The 26,363-nt window shown below is 41.2% G+C and overlaps 1 protein-coding gene and 1 long non-coding RNA gene across 7 annotated transcripts in view; one reads left to right on the top strand and one right to left on the bottom strand.

Moving 5' to 3' along the window:
• LOC107311478 overlaps window positions 1-26,363 on the top strand; it is a 109,409-nt gene that overhangs the window by 774 nt on the left and 82,272 nt on the right. For all 3 annotated transcript variants that reach the window (XR_001554086.2, XR_004306602.1, XR_001554085.2), the window contains exon 2: window positions 7,748-7,820. This is a non-coding gene — a long non-coding RNA (uncharacterized LOC107311478). The remainder of the gene's footprint in view (window positions 1-7,747; window positions 7,821-26,363) is intronic.
• Window positions 548-25,844, bottom strand: UNC93A (unc-93 homolog A). Of its 4 annotated transcripts, none has more exons than XM_015857997.2 (11): window positions 25,790-25,844; window positions 23,795-25,079; window positions 20,122-20,221; window positions 16,980-17,181; window positions 14,994-15,175; window positions 13,992-14,221; window positions 10,959-11,084; window positions 7,949-8,166; window positions 6,724-6,859; window positions 5,233-5,364; window positions 548-1,067 (listed from the first exon to the last, which is right to left on the bottom strand). In XM_015857997.2, exons 4-11 carry the CDS (start codon window positions 17,064-17,066, stop codon window positions 802-804), a joined length of 1,377 nt encoding a protein of 458 aa, XP_015713483.1. In that variant the 5' UTR covers window positions 17,067-17,181; window positions 20,122-20,221; window positions 23,795-25,079; window positions 25,790-25,844; the 3' UTR covers window positions 548-801. The 4 variants fall into 4 exon arrangements, with proteins under 4 accessions (XP_015713483.1, XP_015713482.1, XP_015713484.1 ...); XM_015857996.2 differs by having other exon boundaries at window positions 25,707-25,841; XM_015857998.2 differs by having other exon boundaries at window positions 16,980-17,129; window positions 25,707-25,841.

The following is a 26,363-nucleotide window of genomic DNA, read 5'->3' as shown; positions in this document are numbered from 1 at the left end:
AGATGGTGCTATAATGCATGGGATGGCCACCACCTGCCTCCTCAGTAACGGTCCGTTGCCTGACCTAGCTCAGTCTGTGAGCTCTGTGGGAGAACTCTGGCTCGTTGCATGAAGGCAGCCTCAGGCTGATAGGAGCTGCTACTTCATTGCAGGATGAACGTAGCTGTAGCTGTGGAAGAGGTCAGAGTCTGTGTGGTAGTGCAGTCTGGGGTGAAAGCAAGTCTGTCTGCTCCCTGCTGTTGGACTCAGTGCAGACAGACCTGTGCTGCTTGCTTGTCATGGTCTGGTATGAACTGTAAATACAGCCAGCCTATAGCAGAATGCTACTGACAGCAAGTGCTTAAAAAAAGGCAGGATGAGAAGAATACAGATCTTTATAAACAGTGGCTCCACAATCGTTGATCACTGGAACCATTGTAATCAGGTGAGCAACTCCAGTGGCTGCCATCTTCTGATGCTGCACATGGTTTATTCAGCTTTGGTTTTAAACCTGTGGTAGCAGGTCTGATCCACAGATAAAAAATGTTAGGGCTTTAAGAGTCTTGTATACATTTATCAAGACTTTATTAATTAAATACATATATATATATATTATATAAGACATTTAGTTTTATGAAAAAAGTCAGATGATCTACTTTTATAAGGCTGAAATGTCAAAAGAAATTTTTACTCCTAAGACATTTGTATTTTACTGGCCCCAAAATCTGTTCCTTTACCCTCTGCCTGGAGGCAGTACACATTTGGAACACCTGTGGAGACCTGCCTATAGGAGATAGCCTTGATTACTCTGGCTATGATGGGTTAGATACGTGTTTCCTGGGTGCGAGGTCCCTCGTTTTCCTTTTCTGTAGCAGCAGATGTCCCAGGGGATCTCTTAGCTTCCAGGTACTCAACCACTCCATATGTCACCATAGACAATATAAGCACAGCCAGTAAAATGTACAGCTTAATGTAGACTCTCAGTGTGGTGCTGTAACCAAAGGCAATGACAAATCCACACGATTCCCAGAGACGGTAATTTGCAAAAGCAGCCTCTGTGTGTTTCTCAAATAAAACGCCGTAGAGACCTGAAATCAAGGAGACAAGGCTTGTGAAGGTTAAGTTTGAAACCATGTATTTTTTGCAAGGGATATATAGGCCACATCAGGGAAAATAAACCCCCACTCTTAAAGGACAGAAAAAAGAAAGTACAAACTTTGCTGTAGAGTATTTTTGCACTTCTATGAATTGTGGTAAGTTAAAGAACAGAGCAAAGATGACAAAAAAAGCAGATAATAGAGAAAAGGGGAAATAAAGTGATAGGAAGAAAAGATGTGTGGTGTCAAAGTAAAGTGATAGGAAGTTTGTTTTTCAGATTATCAGTGAAAAAAAGAGGAAGGTTTGTAGGCAAGTCCTTACATACTTTCATATTCACCTGGAGAGCTCCTGCTGAGTTTGGTCAGCTGCACACACATGTCTGGGATTCAGGCAGGGATTCTCACCTCCAGATCCTACTGGTGGAGCACCCAGGGAAGGGCAGAGGGCTCGCTTTCCTCTGAATGCTGAGCTAGCATCACTAGTGATAACGAAGCCAGTGTTTCCACTGACTCAGCTATGAATGTGATGAACTTTGACTTTTCTCATTCATTTCTGTATCTAACAGTACATATATTTGAAATATGCATATTCAGCCAAAAGACAAAGAGAACAAAGTTCTCTAGAATTCTGGGTCTTTATTACCCCAACCCTGCCAAGTGTAGTATGACACAAGTTGCCTGACTGGAGGTGTGGAAGGGCCCACTGGGCTGGCTGAATACATGGGTTGCTATGTCTGAATTCTTGTTGGTAGTCATAGGGTCTCACTTTCATGGACATATCTATCCTCCTTACTACTGCCTGCCTTTCCACTCCTACAGCCTCTTTCCCTTCCTCTGATATTGGTAGGCATGGATGTAGAAAAGGACTGCTGAAAAACAATTTTGTCCAGGTTTATGAACTTATCAGACTGGTTTACATCCTTTCTAAAAGCACACATCATGCTGTAAAGAGCTTTATTTTATACTGAAGTCTACCTGAGCTGTGCTGTTGTCCCTGAAGTTTTATTGCCAGGAAGGTGATAACAGCAACCGTGCTCAGTTTAGATAAGAGAGGGAAGTACACACTCTAAAATGAAGCAGGTTTCAACTGGTAATGGAGTGCACACATGTACACAGGCATATTAGGAAACTTATAAAATGAAATGGCTCATCTATTATTTGCCTGTATACCTCTAGGGGGAACTCTAGCATTAACTATCCACAACAGGCCAAAGTAAACCATCTCTGGTTACCGTAAAACGCCTGGAGTATGCAGCACAATGATGTTGTATTTATTCAGCAGTTAGTCTGCTGAAATGGAAAGGGTGTTCGTGGGAGCTTGCCTAAGGAAACACCACAGACCTTAGTCCCTAATGCTATTTTACAGGTCTTAGTCTCACCTCATGACCTTTGGTGTCAAGAATTTCTTATACTATTTTAGTGCTGCTTTCCCTCTATAAAACCAATGAAGAAAAGAAGATATGCTGCCCTAAACAGGCATTTCAAACTGCTGATCTTGTTCTGGGATGGAACATTATAGAGCAATGTCACTGCACAATCTCTTATCATTATGACAATGCAGATTCTGTGCTTTTTTGGTACTAGGAGCTGCAGAATGACTGTAAAAGGTGGCAAAAAAAAAAAAAGATGCTGTGCAAGGAACATTTGTCTTTTTGCTGGTTAGCAACAAATCTGAAGTTTTAATGAGTATCCAGCAGGATCCCAAGAGTGTGAGTGACCCACAACAGTGCTGTAATAGAGGCTGAACTTGTCACAGCACTGCAGAGCACAATAGCTACAACAGTTTGCCCACACAACACTCAAGTTGTGCTTTGTAAGGGCATTAGGAACTGCACCATCTTCCAGTCTCCATCTCTGACAATGAAGTCCTCTGTACCTATTCCCTTCCCTTAATGAGGGCACTGAGTGCCCCTTGCTCAGGCATGCAGGAACCACACTGAAATGTCCTCAGTCAAATATCAGAGGACAAGGACTGATGGAAAGATCCTTCGTCATAGTGAGTGACGTAAGATTCTGCAGTATGATTCTTATGAGTGTTGGGAAGAGGAGAGGTGGGGAGCCAGGCTGGCAGGAGAAGCAGGAAATGAATTACCAGCTTTACTTCAGAGAGTGAAAATCATCACCGATGCTCTCCATTTGTAAGCCTGAATAATGAGAGCACTGAATTACAATTGTACCAAAGGCACGAGGCTGTGGGTTGAGATGAGAGAAGCTGAGAGGGTGTTGCTTGACATGTGTAACAGCTCTGCTCTTAAGTGATATGACCTGAAACTGCTGGAAGGACAGAGCGATCTGACTGGTTGCTTCCGTATTTGTGTAGGGGACTCTAGGAGTGCTGGAAAGGAGTTGCTGTAAGCATCAGGAAAAGAACTATGGTGATTTCCCTTTGGCTTTCTAGAAGTAATGTGCTGAGTTATCCAATGAGCAAAATCATCAAATCACCTACAGAGGGATGAGAGAAGGGATGCCGAGACACACAAGCAAATGTGGGTCCAAGTGAGTTAGTTCTGCCACCTGTGTATTCCTACAGTATCTGCCAAATAGGAATTTGAGATGGAGAAAACAATACCCATGAAATAAGAAGCAAAGTACAAGTGCAAGTGGGAGAGCATTAAACAGTATCTTATGGACACAGGCTATGGCACTGATTTAAAAAGACTATGACTGACAGTCTGCAGCAGCCTGTGTGTATTTCAAGTCATCAGAGACTATAGCTTCTTCTTGCCCTCTCCAGCATTTTGTAATCTGTATTCGGTCTCTAGAAGAGCACTTCCTCTAGTTCCCATTAAAGGTAAGTATAAAGTAAACCTCTACTGAAGTGAGTATGTATCAGCTGGTTATCTATACTGTGTATAATACTGGGGTTTAATAATTACATTGTATCACAAAGCAGAAGATCACAAAAGATTTTAAGGATACGTGTAGTACATCAGACAGGAAGTCCAAACATAGCCATGCAGTAACAAATTCATAGGATAAGAGTGTAAGAAATAAGGCAAATATGGAACAGACTCTCCTGCTGAGTCTGGCAGTCAAAGGCACAGGGACCTTCTGAGTTTTACATCTCCTTTGTACCACCAGGCTTTGTAACCCCCTGAGACGATGTAACACCAACTTAATACCAGTTACATTTTTGGGCTCTTGTAAATCCTTTGGCAATGAACACCACAGTTTATGTATTTTCTGAAAAAAAACCACCACATTTTCCTTCATTTTCTATGAAGCCAACTGCAGGACAGTGCTGTTTGGTACCACTTGTTCTGTTATTAAGAGAAATAGTGCACAAACCATATTCTATTCGCTTTAACTGTATTATTCATGATTTCACATTCTGCTTTCCTTATCACTTGTCCAGGCTGAAGCATTCTAGTTCATTATTCTTCCTTCACGTGGAAGCCTCTCATGACTCTGCTTCTTTTTATTGCCTTTTTGTACCTTATCACGTTTGATTATGATTTTTAAATGGAGCAAATCAGAAATGCATGAATCGTAGATTTACATGGTTGCATAATGTAGTTCTCTGTGGTTTTTTCTCTCTTTTTTTTTTCCCCTAATAACTACAAAGAGCCAATTTACTGCTTCTTTTGTTGCTGAGATTTGAGTTGATTTTTCTTGAGTGCTCTCCTATTTTTTTATTTTTTTTTTTACAAAAGAGAAACTAGGTGTAACATTCTTCTGAATCTTCTAATTTTCTGTGAAATACACTCCTCCAGAATGTATTTGGAATACCTGTTAGCATCTGTTGCAATGTTCTCCTCTCTTCATCTTGGACAAAATACTTAATAAGTATTCTACTTTCTCATTCCCAACTTCTGATTTATTCTAGCCCCTAAGGAGCTAATATATCACACAGTCTCACAGTCTCGTATGGGTTGGAAGGGACCTTAGAGATCATTGAGTCCAACCCCCGGGATTCAAGCCTCTGTGTAGCAGAGTGGCACTTCTACCATTTGCGCCACAGGGGATTCAAACCCGGGCCTCCAGTGTTGCAAAGCTGCATTCCTACCACTGCGCCACTGGGACACACTGTGTCTTTCAGTTCTAGACTTAAACCCATTCTAATTATTATGCACGTCCTAAACCAGATTGCTTATAAATATAAACACACAGATCTTCATGTCTCAGGAGAATTCATTTCATTGTCACCAAGACTTACCATTAGTTTGTGTCTGCCAAATGGCATCCGATAAGCCCCAAAGAGCAGGGAATATGAAAAACACGGCGAGCTGGTTAGAATGAGGTTTCCACAGCAGTAGTGCTATTATACAGGCAGCGTTCGTAACTGTGGCTGTTGGTTTAGAAAGAAAGCAGAGGAATATAAATGCTATTATATGCAGGAGAGATAGTTGTAGATGCACTTTAAAATTCTTCCCCCAACTAAAGCACAAGGCAACTTTAATAGTCTTTTGTTAATAATTCTAAGCAGTGTCCCGAACTCAGGGATCCTCAGAGCTGATGTGGCTGTTATCCTAGGGGACCAGAACTGCCACTCAGCAGGAGAAGGGGCCACTGAAAGCCTCGCAATCCAAATGAAAGGCATGTGGCAGGGGAGAGAAAGCACTGTTCTGCTCTGATTAAGTAGTCCTAGATTTCCTTTTGGGGCTAAGGAAGACAATTAAGAATGTCCTGAGGATCTTCTGTCTTCTTAAAAGTAGTATGTAAATGGGTAACTGATTAGTCCCTGTCATTGGCACACTTTTCTAGTCTGAATATGAAGACTAGTAAACACACCTGAGAGCTTCAGAGGTCTTCCATTACTAATGCTATTTTTTATTGCTAATAAGTTACTGTTGGCTGGGTTTTTTGTTCTTTTTTTGTTTGTTTGGTTGGTTGGTTGTTTTTTTTCCATCTAAAAGGAGTTCCATGCAGACACATATAGAAGAATCACAGATGATTTAGTGATGGTGCTGTAATGAACTCTAAATTTCTTCTTTCTTGCTCAGGTTTAAAAACTCCTGTGGAGGAAATCCATCTAGTGATGCACGTTAACTCAGCCAGTGAAGTTTCTAATAATACAGGTTTTTAACAATATAGGCCTGTGTGATGGAAGCAGTGTATCAATATACCTTGGTGTGGATACTTCAGTGGATACTGGGACAAAAATGAAATATTTCTTGGTGTTTTTCTGCCCCCATTATGTCATTGCTCCCTGGAATTTGTTTTCTGGAGAAAGGGAACTAGATTCTTGGTTACTGGCTTCTCACCTGGTTTAGCTTCATTTATGAAGCACCTTTTAAGGTGTGGCAGAGGAGAAATCCTTTTCAGGTTCAGTGTAGAACTCAACATCTGTAATCTGTATTGTAGGATCATTTATCACCATTACACTGTAGCTATAAAGCTTCAAAGCTGTAGGACATTTTCTGAGTTGACAGTACCCTCAAAAGCAGAGTGATCTTCTAGGTCTTTTCCAACCTTGATAATCCTGTGATTCAGTGATTCTGTGAGCTACACCACCAGCAAAGTGATATAAGACAGTGGCTTGAGCACAGTGGTTTGTTGCGCTATTCTCTTCTCATGAGTTAAGTTTACCTCCACACTGGTTTTAATTCCTAGCCTACAGCCTCACTTTGTTCTGCATGCAAAGGGTCCAGCACTGGATTTGATGTATTATGGGATGTGATCAGTCCTTTGAGTGGCCTTTACATACCTAATGCAAATAGAAATTTTCTACCCGTGAACTGAGAGATCTTTCCAAAGAGCAGAGAACAGAGGGAATTCACAGCTGAAAAGCAGATCATCACGTAACCAACATAATGAATCCCCAGGGCACAGGTCACGTAAGTCTGCAAGAGAGGAGACAGTGGTGACACATTGGCTTTAGTGAAAATATGCAGTAATGGTTCAAATGTCTTATCATGAGTATTTAGTAAACAGCCAAGACAGACAAGGTCAAAGGAGCACAGCTACAGAGTTTGCTGACAAGTCTCTGAGTACTGACATATTTGGACTTCAACAGTGAGATTCCTAACCCAGTTCCCAGACAGACTGATGCCATGCAAACAGCAATAACAAGGAGGGGGAAAAACTGGAGCGCTGCTAACCATGCAAATAAAACTCCTGGCAGTGACAGTAGGAGTTTTCTGCCCTTGCCTTCATAGATCAAGATCTGAAATCTGACAATTGGTGCTATGGTCACTACTGTGCAGTTCCCAGGAGGCAAAGAGGACCTCATCTATAAGAGCATTCAGCCAGCCAATGGATGTGGCCATAGAGTGCCCCTCTCAATCATTCAAACACAGCAGCAGGTGCCTGTATGCTAGGTTTGAAAGCTTGAGTGTCAAATAATCAGCTCAGGAGCTTTGCTCCCTTTCTTTGGAGGCTTTCTCAACAAATGTGTGGAGAACATACCTGCAGTGTGTCTTATAGAGTGAGGGAGGAGGAGCAACAGTGGTTTTGATCACTTTAATGCAAAGGTTTCCAGCCAGCAGTGTTGAGGGTTTGCCCTCTTACCGTAAAGGTTCTCACAATAAAATAACGTGGTATGTGTGCTGACTTGCACTTATAAAAACTCAAGGGAAACCAGAAGGAAGGAAGACACAAAAATTTTGCAGGTTTCTGGCTTTTCTCCCACGTTGTTATTTACAACAAACTGTTCCAAAGAGTTTGAACCTGTAGCTCTCCATTGTAGTCTCTGCTGATGAGTTAAGCTCTCCAATGTGTGTTTTTTTCAGGCTGTTCCAAGGGAGATATTTACCACTGGCTTATCCCATTTGAAGATGTCACTCAGAGTTCATTCAAGTAGAGGTAAGCAGTTATTTAGCTAACCACAAATCACCATTAAAAACATCTTCATTTAACAAGTAAATATAAATCAGATGCAATTAGTAGGACACAAAGAACAATTAGAAATAGATTTTCATTGTCATCCACACCTTTGTGTAGTCACCAGCAAGAAATCCCTGTTCAAACCCACTGTACATTGTCAGAGGGATTAGAAGACACTGTCTTTTATCTTTAAGATGCTGGAAAGTTGCTAGGAACGTAGACCAAAAGGATGATGTCTTTTGTATTTCTTTCTCATTCTCTGCTTGTTCAGATTTGATCTGGTCCAGAAATATAATAATCAGCAACACAGCTAGCACACCACTAGCTGCAAAAACAAAACAAAAAGTTCATGAAAAAAAAAAAATGAGGAATGCTGGAAGAAGGATGGGAAATTGCTTGTTACTGTTACTGTTCTGACTTAGTGCTTAGCTCTGCATGGGATGTTTTGGCAGATGAGTCTGATTCTGTTTCAGAGTAAAGGCCATTTCTGTGTAAACAAGGAGGCCTGATCTACGCTCACATCTTCTTCATACAGCTGTACACCTTTCAAATCCCCTCTGCTTAGTTGTGACTTGGCTGTTGTGACAGCCGCCAGGCCAGCTGCACGGCCACTGAGGGTGATGGCTCACCCTTCCAGGGCAAGGCAGGGGTCACAGGGACGGGGAGCTGGCCAGAGAGTGCTCCCTCTGGGTCTATCAAAAGGCTTTAAATCAACACAAGAGAGGAATATTCACTTTTGGTGCCAAGGCATTCATGGCTGGGGGTGGATCTTCCTTTAAATACATGGAAAGAAAAGTACAGTGCTAAAAGTACAACTGTTCTCTTGGATCTCAGTATATATAGCCTTTTTTTTTCTTTTCTTTTTTTTTTAATCAGCTCTGAGCTGTGCTTTAAGTACAGAATAAGTGCTATTTTGAAGATGATAGTGAACAGCTGTGCTCTTGAAAAAGATGTGCCACAGCCTCGAACTTATAATTTCTTAGCAGAAGCAGCATATAAAAGAATACATATGGTAGTTAAAAAATGATTGTGCATGCATTAGTCTATGTACATTTCTCGTGGAGTGAATCATAAAGGTTTTGTTGGTGTTACCAAGAATCTATCTGTGGCTCATAATATCCATGAAGACAAAAATTGGCAACCGGTTTCTGACAGATAAAAGGCATGACTGTATTTCCTCTCTTACTGATGGACTAGAAAACCGTCCATGGAAACCAGTGGAGTAAGAGGAGGACTAAGCACCTCTTCTCATCCATATGGCCAGTTTGGTGTGCTCCCATGCACTTATCCTCTTTTCTGTGAACTTTTAATGCCCAAATATATTAGCAGATTTACAGAAATTTACTACATTTTGTAATCATATATTATTTCTTACCTGTGTTTCCTAGAATGAAATTATATTCTCCATTGTACTGGTTCTCTGTGCTAGCTGGACTGTAAAACGTTAGTGGTGTATATTCAGCCAGTGTGTTCATTGGCGTGTTTGGGCTGATGGCAAGACTTAGGAGAACAGGACATTTGTATTACAGGGCAAATATTCTAACAAATATGTTAAATGAATCAAGAGTGATTACAGGAGATGAATAACTGCATGGCTTAATAGTGATTGGTATGAACACAAAAAGAAACATCCACAAAATGAACAAGAGGCTTATCTATTATTGGTTCCACCTAAGCAGGCAAAATGTGTACTCAGCAACCAAACAGGAAAGACATTTAAAAAATATGTCTGTAAAATGAAATATTTAGTTATTTGGTTTCCCTTGAGGTAGGAAAAGACATATCTTTTATTAAAAGCTTAAAAGAAAAATGAAATCCTACTGACACAAGGTCAGTAGACAGCAAGGTTGCATTCATTTTGCATGAGCAAAGCCTAAGGGACTGCTGTATACGTTAGTCATCACATTTGAATTTAAACTTGAGAGCCAAACCTGCCTTTAACAAAAAGGCATCAGCTTCAGCACCCTGTGGAAGGGAAGTGGGGGAAGAGTCTTTGTGTTTCCTCACTTCCAAGGAGTGGAGGTTTGCACGGGAAGGGGGGGGTTTGCTGTGGTGGACTTGTCTGGTGAGTGCTGGCTCTGGGTGGATTGCATTTAGTGTAGGACAAATTCTGTGTGTCTGTCTCAGCATTGAAAGTCTATCTGTGCAGGGACTAAGATATTTTAACCTACGTAAGGCCACATTCTGACTTGCTAAAATACTTCTCATTCATCTAGAGATGAACCTGTTTTGAGACAAATGCATTTTGAACTTTATTCGTCGCTACAAAATGTTGCTGAGTTCTTACATATCTATTTTTGTCTTTGCAGTTTTTGATGCATCAGTCTTCTCTGTCTTTGATTTCTTTCTAGTCCTGTGCAAGGAAGGTTGATAGCAGCTGTAGTTACTAAATGCGAGATGTGCCAATTCACCTACTGCAGCTTTTTATCTCTGATTTTCTCACAAAAGCATTATAATTTAAGTATCACAATTGAGAATTGACTGAAGTTGTAATATCTCAGCAGGGATCCAAAAACCTGCACCTGAATGACCGCATGTTGTAGGAGCTGTGGTTCACATCCATCTCTATTTACAGTACAGTTCTAACACTGAACTGTGGTACACAGGTTAGAACACTCCTGCCTGTTCTGATCAGCATCCACAAGTGGCTGGCAGCTGATGAGTTCAGATAGAATCATAGGTTGGAAGTGACTGCTAAGATCGTCTGGTCCAACCAGCAGCAGTACCTCTAGCAGAGCTGCTCTTAGCACTGTGGACCTCTGCTGGCCTATATTAATCAACCTGATGCCATCAGCAACTAGTTTACTATTACTGATGCTAAAAATGGCAGATTTAAAACTCTGTCTTGTGTTATCCTCAAATTTCAGTGTAAGCATGCTTTCAATTCTACTCTGAATCGCCTTTCCTCCAGGTGAGAAGTCTTTCTCCTTTAGACAAAATTCACATGGCACTGGCACACAGCATTTGAAGCTTCTTAGGAAGGAGTAATTTTCAGCTCTCACTATCTTATTTCCTTCTAGCAAGGAAGTTAGAAATTTAATCCACAAAATCATGCTTGGTTTCACAAAAGCTAAGTTCCCCGTCAGTGCTACTCATTGATGACTGTGGATTACTTACCAGTGTAGACCCCTAGCAGAGTGTAGATCAAGGACTTAGAGGGTTCTGCCAAGGCAGTGGTGTTAGCGGTATTGCTTATGCAATCATACGCCCCACAGCATGCCAGGTCATCTTCTGAGATTTCCACTAATTCATTAAGAACCAAAATAAAAAGAAAGAAAGACAAGACAGAGTGAGTTCAGATGAATGCATACTGTATATAAGGATGTAGTGAAAAAGGAATCTAGCACTGAATGCCTAGTCGTGGTTTCAAATCCTTCCCATTACAGATGTTAACTTCAGAATCCAAGCTTAACACACACACACACAAAAAATTGTTTTAATGGGAACAGTTGCTCAAGACAGAATGTGGAATTGATGATTACATGAAGGCACAGACTAAAGCCATGGGCTTGCATCTGACTGCAATTCAGTTTGTATTATTTGAAGTTCCAGTGTTTATCTGTAACTTCTAATCATATTACACTGCAAGAAAGGTCTTTCAGTTTACAGCAATGCTTCTCTGCTCTCACAGCAGAGCACATTGTCCCCATCCAGGAAATTTCTGTGTATGCTATAGGAATGGATACCACCTTGAGACATCTTCTGTTTTATTAATCCAAGTTATGATTACCTGTTAATGCAGTCTTCCAAGAAACTGTCTTTTCCTTGTTTTAGTAATTTGTTACTGGCTTTATTGAAATTTAAGAGCATATTTGAAACCAGAACATTATGGCAGGGTTTGGAGTAAGACCTTTGCTTTGTTTAATCCCTTCAACCCTGTGCTGAACTTGTGCCAAAGCTGCACACACGCACGTGCTTACACACCCTGTGTGTCCTCATGACACTACCCACTTCCTTTAAGGCTCAGTTTGTAAAGGCAAAATACTGACCCAAAGTGTGTGCATGAATAAGTTTTGCAGTGAGAAAAGGTGACTAAAAAAAAAAAACAAAATTATTTCAATAGTTGCAGAATTTTCCATTGGTCCAAGCATTGTAAAGAGCAATACGGTGTACCTTGACTGATTTCTTAAACAGAACTTGGTCTGTAATTTTACAGTTGAGTTACTGAGTAACAGCATTGAGTGTGCTTTTTCCTTCTGCTTTCATAGCTATTCATAAACTACTTTAGGATCAATATAGATCAAAACATAAACAATTACCTTGTTATAGTCAGTGGCTACAGTGGCTATTGCTATGTGGTTTTGGACAAGCAAGCCCTCAGTCAAGTTACTGTGTGCAAACTGTGACTAATACTAGTAAAGCACGGAACTGTGCAAACAAGTTTGTTTGTTTGTGTTGTCTGATCATGTATAATCTGATGGTGAACACACAGTTAGTGGTATGAGTACTACAAGGCAGGGTGTTCTGACAATAAGTCTGCAATGTAGGTGAACGAGAAAGGGTGACTCTTAATTTACACTGATTTCTGACCCTTGTTTAGTATTCCATCATGAAGCAGCTTGCCTTGCTGTTTCTGGATTCAGTGATGCAGACAGTACATTAATGCTGTCTACTAACACTGTGTCTTTCTTACTGCTCCATGAAACTTTAAGCATATTTGAAGTGAGTAATACTGGTAGTAGGTACCTTTGCTGCACTGTCAGAGGAGAGGCAAGGAACTGAGTGCCTGGAGACACCTACCCCCAGCAGAAATTCTCTTCTGCTGACAAAACACAGCTGGCAAGTATGGCTTGTAGCATGGCTGCTCATCACTGAGATATACATGGCATCTGGCTTTGAGAGCTGGTCATTGCACACCTCCCAGGAGAGCAGCCTTTCCTGAGATCCCATGTAACTGATAAAAATAAATAAAAGAGTTTCTTTGGAGTTCAAGGAACTTCCTCAGATGTAAAAGTATGGCGGATTTACAAGATGGCCAGTATTTTAATCTTCATATTAACATCACTTAACATGATGGGTACTATGAGGCAAGGGAGAGTAAAATGTTTTGCAGACCCCACTGCTGCATCAAATCTTCTACCCTACAAATGAAATCAGAGCAGCTGGTCCCTCCTGAGACATCATGTGACTCAGTAATCAGGTCAGAAAGGCTCCGCTGCAAGTGATAAAGTCCTTTAGCATTCTGCTTTGATGGTATTTGGGTTTAGAAGATGCCTGATTCTCCACAGTTATCACAACCATCTTGCTATAAACCCAGGGATTCAAAGATTAAAACCTGATGCCAGCTCTCTGATGCTTGGGTTTAACCTAATACCTATTTGAATATCCCCCAGAGAACATACAGTTTAACTGAGCCCAGGAAGAGAGGTAGCTCCTTGCTATTCGTAGTAGCAGTGAACATGGAAAGCTCCTTCCATGTCCATCCTGCTCTGAGTTTGACAGTATAGAGAATGGCTGGGAGACTGCAATAAAAATAATACACAGTAGTGCTCTGAATGTCTAAGGTGGTGTCCAAATATTAATTTATCTTCACAACTGTCTGTTTAAAGCTTATGCCAATTACAAGCATAGGAAATGAGGGCAGTGCCGTTGAGTGATTTCTTCAAGCTACATAAACATCTGCTGTCTGAGCCTGTAATGTGCTGGAGGAGTCCTGGCATGCAGATTCCTGCCAACAGCTATTTCGATTTCTTCTTGACAACTCTGAAAGCACTAAGTTTTGGTGAGCACCAACCCTGGCTTGACTAACCACGAATGTTTAACTGCAAACTAATTCAGTACTATAGGCTTTGTGAAAAGGATGTTCCTGTATTTTGCCTTTTGTTTTTAATCCACTTTAGACCTAGAAGACTGCCACTGCCAGCAGCCTATCTGTGCTTCAGACATGAGAGGAATTCAATAGACATCTATTTTTGAGCTAGATGTCTGAACTGTCTTTATAGCTGATGAAGTGTTAATAGAAAATAAGACATTTTCGGAGCAATTTTGCGGAGCTGCTGCAGATGAGCTAACTCACATCTGAAGTACTTGTTTTTACTGATTATGATGGGAATTGAGGGTCACTAGCTCAACTACAGAAATCTGCTCTTCAATCATCTGAAACTAGCTTATGTATATAGTAGAAGTGCCAAGTTTTAAAAGATATTTTACCTTTGCTGGAAGATTGGCTAAGTATCAGGGATGAAATAAGATTTCCCCAGATTCCAGAGGACTGAAATATCAGAAAGAAGACCCCAAAGTATTGGCTGATAATGTCTTTCCCAATTTTTCCTGCTTTCTCAGCATATGAATTGCCAGCAATGGTGAGGTAAGTGCATTTGGCAGACCAGAGTGGTGCTCCTCCTAAGCCCAGGATCACAGAGGTAGGGATTAGTGTGTACCTGCCAAAGAACACTTTATTTAGCAGAATTATCATCCATTAGCATAATCATCATTTGCCCAAAGATCCAGAGGCAAAAAAACAGACATCAAAGAAATAGATTTATCCTGTGTATGATTCAGAAAATCTATTGTGTGAAATCAAGAAAGAGCCAACCTTACAAATCTTAGGATCTGACAAAACTCCCAGCTGTGTCGAGGGGCTAAGTCTGGGATAGCTGGCTTTGTGCCCATGTGCTCAATCCCCTTGTAATTGAGAATTACATTGCACCTGCTCCTCAGAAGATGGATCACAACAACTTTACTCTGCAGAGTTGCATCCACTGTTACTAGAGAGCAGGAGTATATTGTTCACCCATTTCTAAAATGGCATGGTAGGAACTCATCTCCTCTACTCACACATCCAGGTTTCTTCAGTCCTTTCAAAAACAGACCAAATAGTCATTTGGATTTTAAAAGAAGCTTCTGATTTTGTTTTGATAATTTTTTCCTCAAAGGGAAAACTCTGCAATACATAGGAGCTAGAGAAGCAGCTTCAGGTGGGTGGGTGGGAGGATGAATGGATGGATTCATTCATTCATTCTGGCTTTTTGCATCTCTTCTGCTCTATGTGTTACTGGATTTATTTATCCCTCTTAAGGTAATGCCTTTTGCACCTAAATATTCAAACCCACAGCTATCATAGGGGTTAAAACAAAAGAGAACTCTGCCCTCACTGTTATCTAGCCCACGCACAATACAGAGGATTCAAGTATTTAAATTGGTTAATAGTACCAGCTAGCGTAGAAGTTCCCCAGGGAGAAGGCAATGTAGCAGCACATGGAGCCTGCAATGGTCCACTTGCAGCCCAGCTTCTTGATGAGAATTGGGGGCAGAAACATGGATGAGACGATAAGAGCAGCATAGAGAACGCTTAGGGAAGCAACACCCAGGCCTTCCTCAGAGTTGAGACTGCTCTGCATAGACAAAAACAATGGTTGAGACAGATTTTACCACAGGTGTATGCCACTGTGATGTACAGAGGGTGGCTTTGGTCAGAAAGAGGGAGATGGAAGCAAGGTGTTACCAAGTCCTTTCCCCAGAGGACTCTGTGAATTTGTCATTTTCTCAGTGATAATTCCTTTTAGAAGACATAGTACTGAACTGGTTGAGGATAACTCAGATGCAAAACTCTGGTGAATCCAATTTTAGATCATTTAATGTATCCTGATTACAGAAGTTGAGTGTCTGATTTTGTCAGCTACAGCCTCCAAGAATGTGGAGCCAAGCTTTCCAAATCATACTATCTCTTAACCGTTAAGAGTTTCTCTATGGGTGAATGGGAGAAGCATTGAAATAAACATTGACTGTTTTCAATTCTTCACCTGCAGACTACAGTGCAAGAATATAATCATTTGATCATGTTGCAGGAAGTCCTCTCTAGCCACCAAAATAAAGCGAAGAGAGAAGGGATCTACATTGTAAGTCAGCACTGCTCCCTCTTGCATAGGGGGATAGGGGACATTGATGTTGCAGTGCTGAATCTGAACGTGTGTGTTTTCTGATGCTAGGGCTGACTTATAACTTCTGAGGTTTATCATTGCCCATCTTCCTAGTCTTCCCAATTCATAACACCTCCATCCATTTGTAGAACTTCACTGAGCTTGGAATTCAACAGTGTTAGCAAACAAAAACCAGAGAGAGAAGAGGTGAATGTACAGAGATAGGAGGGACCTTCAGTGTGGGGCTCAGGGATGTGATTTAGCGGAGGGTTGTTAGAGTTAGGATAGTATGGTTAGGTTGTGGTTGGACATGATGACCTTTAAGGTCTTTTCCAACCTGAGAAATTCTGTGATTCTCTGACATGAGTTTAGCCCCTTGTTACTGCAGATAACTGTCATATTATATTAATATAATAATAAACAAAAACCTTAATAATAATAATAATAATGTTTAATTCCACCTTCAAAGCATACATATTCCTGCACTGGTTGGAAAATCCTTCCAGAACCCACTTGGTTCAGGGCATCTTCTGGTATTTTTAAGCTATGCTAAGAAAGCTAGCTATTAGAGTATGGTATGCTGTGTTCAAATCTCTCTTAAAACCTACCTCAGTACTGTGTTTCTAGATATTAATTTCAGTATAAGCTGTGGCCTGCCTTTCCTATGAAATTGGGGTTTTTTTTAATTACTGTGTTGTATCATGGAGCCAAGAGTTATAGTATTATATCTATCTATCTCTCTATATATTTATTTATAATATAATATATATAGTTATAATTTATATAGTATATATAGTATTTCATGCTTACATTATTCAATGAGTTAGTTAGGAATATATTTTTATTAATTAATATTGCTGTGTTTTAATAATAATGAAATTATAGCAATTAAGAAGTATTCCAAAACCAAAATCTTTTCCAGAAAATAAATCTGTTTGCAATTTTACAATATATTTGTTTGAGAAATATCTCAGAGAAACTTAGTTTTCATTCAGACAGCTTTTGTGTATCTATAAAAGTACACTCATGGAAGTATTCCAACTGATGAAGAAGGACCAGAAAATTCTATTTAGTAGATGCTATGGACCTGTGTGAGGGATACTAACCCATGCTATGTTGATGTCATAACCTATCTCATGAATATATCTATACCTATGTAATATATAAGAATATATTTACATTATAAATCTATGAGGAAGGCTGAAAGATTTCCCACTACCTCTTGGGCAGATGCATTTCTGGGCCAACTCTGCCAACTATTTGAAGATGCTTCACTTACCTGTAGACTCTGGAGTCCTCCATAAGCAGTGAAGAGAAGTAAAAATCCAAAAGAAATGACCAAAACATTCTTAAGATTCCTTTCCATGTTGATTCAAATAAGACAAAGGTCTCCCAATGCACAGAACTGATCCAACTATTCCAGGAGATGCTTTGAGATGGAGAAAAACAGCTTATGTTTTGTTGGGAAAGATCACTTTTCTCTGTGTTTGTAGAGGAAAGAGTTGTTAATTATTTGAGGACTGTCCAATGAACTTTACTTTTTCTGATACTAAAACTCCTTATGGAGCTGTTACTCATTCACCTGGTTTGACTGAGGCAATAAAGCGTGCTTCCAAGTGAAACATATCAAATTTTATTAGATTTGCCTTTGATACTTGGGTATATAAGTCATTCGCAGTACTTTGGGTTTAGTGCTGCAGTCATACATGATAGGACTTTCCCATATCACTGGCACAGAAGAAAAAATGCACTGAAATGCCTGTCTAGCATGAAGATAACACTAATCCATAAAGGGCAAAGATTAAAAGATCATATTGAAATCTATATTAGGCCTGTTGCTTAACTAAGGTCACAAAAGATTTCAAGGAAATGGGATTGTTTTTAATCAAGTCTCATCTGCATACAGCAGCACACAGTGTGTCAAAACAGGGTTGCTGGCTGCCAGGCAAATGGGACCTTCTTCATCCACACTGGGAGCACCATGGCTTTGACATTCCAAATTTACTAAGTCATGCTCATGAAAATCATTTTTCTCTGTCAACTCAAAAGTCAAGAAGAAATCTAGCTAATAAATGAAAAAGCAATTTCCTTTCCCCTTCTCTGGCCCCTAGAAAACAGCAGACTTTGTGGGATGTATTTAATCTTCCCAATTCTGCCTGCCTCGAGGGATGAAAAGGTCCCCCCTGTTTTATCCTGTTCTGTCTGTTTTCTGTTTGTCAGTGACACACTGGTCACCCTGTGAGACACTTCCTGGATATTCCACTTCCAAGCACCAGGTTTTTCTGCTCCTAAGCCAGGCAGGGTGGGCAGATCTCCTTCAAATGATGCTTCCTGCAGCTTTAGTAGGGGATGGATTTTAACCCGGGAGTAAAATGGGATCCAAGACCCATGCTGTACCATGAGGTTTTTCAAATGATGGTGATCTGTAGGGTGTCCATAGGGTTTGATAAGAACGCACAGTTAAGGCTTGGTACAAATCCCACTAGATGGCACAGTTTTGCTTCCCACAGGGAAGGATGAGGGTGAGGGGTGGAAGTTATAGATCATTAATTCATTTAACGTGTTAAAGAGGTCACAGCTAGTTTCTCCTTTGGATAAAATTCCAGTATATGCTTTTCCATTTTTTTCTTTTGTCTTATAATCTCCTGGAATGATTTAATACAGAAAACATAATCTTTTAATTCTCTTTTGTCAATGGTACTTCCAGATTTCAAGTCTAGATAGTGAAATGCTGGCTTTTTATTTTAGACTACCATGCTCAGCATGGAAAATACAACTGTTTTGCAGTGTTTGTAATCCTCTTCAAGGCTTATAAACCAAACTGGTGCTATTTTGACCTCCTGATTTCACATTTTTTAGATTTATAGACCCTTACTATCTTCCTATCCAGAGCTCTGCATAATATATTTGTACTCAGTGACAACACATTGTTCCTTTTTTGGAGCCCTTAGACTTAGTCTGCAAAATTCTAGGGGACTGAGGTCACAGGTTGAAAAATACTGAATAAGTAAATGAGTACTTCTCCTAATCTGAAGCATAGTTTTGTCCTGCTCTTGCAGATGTGGGAACCAAGGATAGCACAAAGCACATTCAGTTCTAAAAGCCTTTATTTTCAGTGCTCTGTTTTGGCATTAGCAATAATGACAACTCAGCTTAAATTTAAAAAAAAAAAAAAAAAAGGTAGAAAAACAAACATTAACTTGACACTATTTTTAAAATGCAGTGTTAGATGGGATCAGCACTTCTGGGGGAATTCTGAACTCTGAGTTCTGTCACATCCTCTTAGCAGCACGTTGTTGGAGAGCATATGGGGGATGGTGAGTTTGAGGGATTTTTTCCTCCTCTCGGTGATCAAAGACAGTTATGCCTGTTCCATCCCTCTTGCCTTGAGCTTTGGGTTATCCAGCTGCCTGCTGCTGAGCCTCTCCCTAGGAATGCACAAAGTTTCTACTGAGGAATCTGATAAGGCTGAGGAGCTCTTTGGTACCAGGCAGCAGTGTCTCCAGCAGGCCTGCTGTGCATCACCCTTGACACCTCTTTCATTCTTTCAGTTCATCTAACAGAGATTAAGTGAGTCTCAGGAGCTGTGCACTGTACTTCATGCTTAGCTTTTGCACTAGAGACTGCAGTCACCAGACTGCAACATCTCATGGACTGCAATCATAACTGTAGAAAATTGAGCAGTGTAAATTCAAGACTCCATCCTATGTTTTCCCTACTTAGTCTTTGCTGATTAGATATATTGTTTAAGCAATTATTTTAATGACAGCAGCCCATAGCCCAGAATACTCACTGTGGTATTCATTGTCTTGGGAGGCTGTTAATTGATAAGCTGCTTGTCCCTTGAATCTACCTGTAGAAAGTATGAGTCTTTTTGTATGCTGCTTGGTGACGGCTTGGTCACCCACACAACATGGCCAAGAGTGTTGCAAGAGCTGCTTGTAGCTGCTGTGACACTAGTCTCCAAGTAGCTGACAGGGAGCAGGCACTGCAGAGGACAAGTGCTTGCCCTTGGATACCTCCAAACACAAGGGTGATGAGAGTGGAGACAGTCTGCATATTCCCATCTGGAGAAATGAAACTAGTTTCTGCCCCTTTTTCCATGGTGAAGACATCGCAGATGCCCTAGAGGGAGGCACCGGGATGGAGCCTATTGTCCTGAGCCTAGCATTACTGAAAAGCACTTGGTATACTGGCTCGTGCTGGAGTTCTTAAAGGTGACAGAGCCAATAAATTCTATAGACCTACTGGGCAAGTTACAGAAAACTACCTGGTAAACACTTCCAGCTGGTCAATCCCATGCTGCTGCTATTTAATCCAGTCTGTTAGACATAAGAGCTGCAAACTCTCTTACCAGAGACTCCTAAGAGGCAGTCAGGACCCTCCTTTCACTAAAAGCTACCATCTTCCCAAACACTCACCTTATGAGCACATCAAACAGAAGATGCTCTTCATGGGCTGTTGCAGTGTGGGTGTCCTTAGGACAGAAATGACTCCTCCAAAGAGTAGGGTACCTGTAAACTGAAATGTTTAAGCATGACACAAAGTTAAACGATCCAAACAGAAAAAATCTTTCACAGTTTGCAGCAGGTATAGGAGAGCATGGCTTATGAGTCTAATTCTACAGCAGCCACTCTTTTTTATTTTTCCAAAGTTCTGTTCTCCCAGGGAAAGAGCCTGTCCTGAAATGTCTGCTGTGTTCCCACCCACCAGGCCAATGTCTGAGTTCTCCATTCAGAAGAAAAGGGGCTAATTAAAATTCAGGGCTGCTTGGTCCAGGCCTGCACAGCATTTCCTTTCTTGCTCTGGTAGTTTGGCTGTATCACTCCGTTCTTCCCCTCCTCCTTCACCTGCTTTGGTGTTCTGCTAATTTTGGAGCTGAGGTTCATGACTCATAAAGCCAAGCCGCTCCTGACAAGGGGCCATGATTTTAGCTGTTTACCTTGACAAAGGTTAGGTTTGCTCTTAGTATTTGTGAGGCTGTGACAATACCATGAGAGTAAGTACTGGTTGGGAGATGAAAGAGGTGAGGTATAATAACCCATGGTTGGTGGCCTTGCGAAAAAAAAAAAAAGAAAAACCAAAAGCTGTTGAATGCTGAGAGAATCAGAGCTCAGAGGTGAGAACTGTAATATTTCATAGTCTCATAGTCTCGTGCAGGTTGGAAGGGACCTTAGAGATCATCGAGTCCAACCCCCGGGATTTGATCCTCTGTGTAGCAGAGCGGCATATTCAGCTGAGCAAATTAAGAAGTAAAAACTGGAGGCCGGTCTGGAGAGGGTTGACAGTCAGTGAACTTATTTTGCCCACAAAATGAGAAAAAAAATAATTGTTTTTGTGGTGCCAAAGGTCTTAACAGTATGAGTTGCTCCTGCACTCCTCTGAATGTCCATTCATCCCCTCCTCCTCCAGTTCACAAGTCCAAATGTACTGTATTTTCCTTTCTTCCTTTCATATAATGCTCCCTTTCCGTCATGCAATATGTTGTCTTTTTGTCTGTGCTCCCAAGACCCTCCTATTTGCATGGCTGCACAGGTATTAGGATGCCTCTTCTGACTTCATCTTACCTGATGATGTCCTTCGTCTTTCTCTGGAGGCACCTAATCATCTATCTCAGTCTTCTCTTCTGTCTTTGATGTATCCTGTCTTCCTTTATTGATTTTCTGTTCCCTGGCCTTAATCTCTGCTTTTCCCTCCCTACCTCACCTCCTTTCAGCTGCTTCTGCGTTTCTGGGGAGTCACCTCAAAACTGCTGTTCGTGTCCCATCTCACTAATTTTGGCTCTGTGGACTTACAGGTCCATCTCCCTCAATATCTCTTCTTAATATCTCACTAGGACCTTTTCCAGCTCTACTACCTATCCCTCAAGGAAGAGGAGAGATGCCTTGTCTCATGCACTGTCAGCTCATGGTAGAAGGTGTGGAGGAATGGGGGGCAAATCAAAAAATTCCAGACTGTGCAGGCCACAGATTTGAATGCAATTGCAACATTTCTATCTGTAGGACTTTGCTGGACACTTTTCTCATAGGACACTTGTCCATTCTGTTGAATCCAGCTGCCAAAATAACCAGTACTGTCTCTGTAGTAAAGGCAGGAGTCAGTCTGAGTTAGGATCAGGTGATGCCAGTCCAAAATCATCCATAAATTTTTATAAGCTTGGAGAAATAGTTTCTTTAATGTTTTTGTACTTTTTATAGATGTTACCAGCCTCCTGGGATTTTCATCTCCCTTGGCTGGGGTTTTCAACGCATGAAGCATTGTCTGTGAAGGTGTTCATAGGCCCTGATTCTAGCCTAGTGAGAGACTCAAACATGACAATAGCAGGACATGGGGAAATGGTTTTAAGTTGAAAGAGGGAAGATTTAGGTTGGATGTTAGGGGGAAGTTCTTCACTAGGAGAGTGGTTAGGCCCTGGAACAGGCTGCCCAGGGAGGTTGTGGATGCCCCGTCCTTGGAGGTGTTCAAGACCAGGTTGGATGGGGCCCTGGGCAACCTGATCTAGTAAATGTGTATGTTTGGTGGCCCTGCCAGGCAGGGGGGTTGGAACTACATGAGCCTTGAGGTCCCTTCCAACCCGGGTCATTCTGTGATTCTGTCATTCTGTGATTCTGTGATTGTGAAGCTGAGCTCCTGCTCTGTGCAGCAACCCCATTTCTCCACTGCAAATGTCCTGCTCTCATTCTCATATATGCAGGTGCACTCATCTAGTTCATTTTACTTTCTTAAATCTGTTTCCTAAGCACTTTTGGCATATGTGTGCACACCATGCATTTTGGGTGTTTCAGAATAGCTGGAATAAACTTGTTCCTAATCCTAAACCAGCGGCTGTCTCTGTAAGGTTTAACGCCCTGCTAAGGTAAACATGCCGCTGTTGAGATCTGTGCTTTTCTAATGAAAGGGTAGGGAGGCGGATCCTGCATATGAACAATAGACTTTTGTATGGAAACGGCTCTGGAGACTTAAGAACCATTTACTGGAAACTGCTAGACTGCACATTAGCTGTTCACAAGAGCATGCATCAGAAATTCCTTGCACACACCCATAAGGTTGCATGGGAGGATGGAACTCTTGTCAGCAGACCAGACCTTTTGCCAGGTGTGAACTTCTGGCTTTCCCTTTTGATTCATGTGGGTGCTCATGTTGTTAGTAACTATCACATTAGTAAAGACCATAAGTGGACAGCAAAATAAAGGGTTCTGTAATGTTGAACCAGGAAGACTGCTTTTGAAAAGCTACCACAAAGACTTGTGACCAGTTCATCTCCTTGCAGAAATAAAAGGTGAAGGGGAGAGGAGCTTGATCCTAGAGAGCTGGTTTAGCTGGTTTGCTTCAAGGCATATCTGCGTAAATACCCTGGGATTTGGAGGTTCTGACTCTCCAGTCCCTTCTGCTTTTCATGTGACTATGGTCTGCATCCTTGTCTGGAGGTCCCCTAAGAAGAATATATGCCATCTGTTTACCATCTACTTACCATCGATATAAGTACTTTTGGCAGATGGAAGCAAAGGTATCATGGCTCTTTTCATTTGCAAGCTTGGCTGCCACTCACCTGTGCTTTCTCCCACTGGATACAGTATAACAACAAAGAGGGGCAGGAGTTACCAGCTGCAGAAGTGCAGGCCTGGTACTTGAAAGCAGAACTTTAAAAAAGGGCAGCTCCTCATAGGTTGATGTTTAGTTTGGCATCAGAGAAAGGAGTTGTTATAGACAAAAGATCAAATCTGTTCAAATTAATCAGATCAGGTGATTTTGTTGTAGTTTTCTTTCATGCGATATATTGTGATGATAAAACCTGTTCCTTATCCCCATAGATATTACCAAGTACATGGGGCAGGTGACTACTTGGTATTTTCTACAGCACAAAAGTGAAAGAAACCTCCATAATCTTCCCCTAGGGTGACAGAGTGTCTCTCCCTGGCCTCGGCCAGAGAGCCCTTCATTCATCCCATCGCTGGTAAATTATGCAACAATCCAGGACAGCTGTTTACCAGCTGTCCCTGGCCCTTTTCTTCCCATCTGCTTTCTTCCACACATGTTCCTCTAATTGCAGTCTGACTAGTCTGCAGCTACTTGTGTTCAATCAAATCAAATTACCTTTTCAAATGGCTTCCTGTACATTCAGATTATGATGCTATGATAGACCTCTCTGGAAACAGGTACCGGAATCCAGCTGGAAACGTCTTGATAGTCATCCTTCTGAACAAGCTCCATACATCCTGTGTCCTTATGGAAATCAGCAGGCCTTCTTTGTCTGTCCAGTCAAGCTTCTTTCTTCCCAGAAACAGCCCCAGTAATCCTATGAAGGCTGCAAAGCTCCTATGCTATGCTTGTTTGGAAACTCCTCTTCGTTTTGTCGGCTACTAATGTAAGCCTCAAACTAAGAAGCAAACAATTTCTTTAGGAAGACAGGGCACACAGAACTCCACCTCTTGCTTATCCTCTGAAATGAGTAGTTACTATTTAATTTGCATTCTTGCTTGCATATTCATGAACTGTTAATATTACACTGAAGTTCTCCTGCCTCTGGAGAATTGCAGAGTGCTCATCAGGGTCACTCTGCCCAAATCTTATTAGCATTTCAGTAACTGCAGGATGATGAGAACTAGCAGTTGCTTGCTTCATGATATGGTAGGCAATCAATAGGGGCCTGAAGGAGAAAAGTGACAGTGCTTCCACTGGTTCCTAAATCAATACCATTGAAATAGTTACTGTATACAGATAGTTTCAACCTGGATTGTATCTCTGGAAAACCTCCTTATTGTTTTTTGTATTCCTGAATAAGAGTCACTTGGTCTGTTCCAGGACCCACAGCAGCTGGCTGGAAGTCTTTTGTGACAGTCTTCCGTATGCCTGTGGCTGAATGCCATTGACTTTCCCATGTGATAAAGGTTCAAGCTTTATGATGTCAGTCAAAGAATAACGTTAAAACTTCTGAGCTTTGTAGGACAACTCAGGAGAAAAGGGTAGGAATAACTGTCAGAGCACACGGCAGGAAATCTAGAAGTAATATCTAATTTCTAACAGGCTACTTGTTTTGTAATCTCGGAGAGAAGATATCTCTATTCTGTTTTCTAGACTAAGGCCAACTAGTAGAACAGAGTGGACTAAGTCAGTCTGTGGCTGCTTTCAGAAGATTTTTAAATACAGTTATAATGTCAGAAATTATAAAAATTATGCTAAATGTTTAATCCTCCCTTCTATACCTCTCCAGGGGTATGACAGCTTGGATTATTTATCATTAAACACTGGTTTAATTATGTTGTATCTGAAACATTCTCTTCCAAAGATAGCTATTTAAGTGTTCTTCTTAGTCCAATAGAGAGAAAAACAGAGTATACCACAGAAAACCTTTGTGCCTTTTCATTGTGAGATCTTTTCTCTGTAAGACAAGAGAAGAAAATTAGGGAGTAAAGCTACATCATGCAGAGAAGGAGTGCCATGGAGGCATTTAAGGCAGCTAGAGACTAGCATACAAAGTGGTGACCTATTTTTCTGATGCTTCTGATTACTAGACCCCTAAACAATCAAACTCTTCACATCTTCCTTTAATGATCAGAGGTAGGAGACATGCACGCACTGCTCTATCTCTTTAAGGAACAGAACGTGCATTAAGAGGCTTTCAATGAACATCTAAAATCAATGCTAAAAAACCCCTACAATTAACATTAATTAATTTTGAATTTCAGTGCCAATTATTCTATTTTTGTGCTTATATATGTCCAGTTCCCTCTGACCTGTCTTTTCTTTTTCACTGGATCCTAACATAGCTAAAGTCTCAGGGCTGTAGTCCCCTGGGGTACCTCCTGCAAAATACAAGGTGGGGCTGCAGCCATCTTGGAAGCTGCAGATGTTTCCTATATGTCTGACTGAAAGCCATTGGCTTTTATCTCCCCTACCACTGTTAAAGCTGACTAAACACTGTTGTTAATGCAAGCTCAGCCCTGCTGGTAGGTACGAGCCTGCAGAAAGTATCAGATAAAGCAGCAACAGTCTTCCTCCTACTTACCTACCACCAGCAAGGTGAGGTCAATAGGTAGAATGGTTTTACGTGAAGGCTCCTTAGACCTTGTAAAGGGCTCTGTCATTTACCTGATGTATCTCAAAGGAGGAGCAAAGGGCTGAAGTTCTGCTCTTGCAGGCCACTTACATTGATCACTGGAAGAGCCAGGAAATTCCTGTGTTTATTGTACAAGTGTTGCAATAAATTGTTGAGCAAGCTATCAGGTGGGAACACTGTGGAGATGGGATCTCAGTGGTGAATTGCTGTGTGAGTGTACATGGTGTAGCTAGCAGAGTTTTGTGCATTTGGAGAGCAGGGAACTAGTGGCACTGGATTTGTCACGTAGCAGTATTTGCATTTCCCTAGAACGGTTTAGAGATGAGGTTTCTCAAGGACTGTTTAAATTCATGTATAACTGAAAGGTATGTAAACTGCAAAGTATCCCCTGACAGTGGAGGTAGACGCTGAGAGAATAGCTGTTTACCACAGAAATCTCAGGGTTGTGTAAGTGCTTAGAACTTACACAATGGGTAAACGGGGGCAAAAGGAAAGAATCACAGAAGAGTTACGTGCAGCTCTCTTGAGCTGAGCCTGTGTTGAGCTTGAGGCTCTCTTATACCTTGGCCAAGCTTTTTCCCCAGTAGGCACTCCAATCATGACGAG

Source organism: Coturnix japonica, chromosome 3 (assembly GCF_001577835.2).
Source record: "Coturnix japonica isolate 7356 chromosome 3, Coturnix japonica 2.1, whole genome shotgun sequence".
Classification (NCBI taxonomy): Eukaryota; Metazoa; Chordata; class Aves; order Galliformes; family Phasianidae; genus Coturnix; species Coturnix japonica.
The sequence above is the reverse complement of the archived record's forward strand: the minus strand, read 5'-3'. Positions and strand labels throughout refer to the sequence as shown.

What these genes read in the sequence shown, in the direction of transcription:
- UNC93A (XM_015857997.2), bottom strand. Translation starts at nt 17,066, where the DNA reads ATGGAAAGGAATCTTAAGAATGTTTTGGTCATTTCTTTTGGATTTTTA. An exon ending in TCTGCTAGGGGTCTACACTG is followed by an intron (nt 8,167 to 10,958) that starts GTAAGTAATCCA and finishes TTGTTTTTGCAG; the next exon opens with CTAGTGGTGTGCTAGCTGTG. An exon ending in TTGCTGGTGACTACACAAAG is followed by an intron (nt 6,860 to 7,948) that starts GTGTGGATGACA and finishes CCTCTCTTGCAG; the next exon opens with ACTTACGTGACCTGTGCCCT.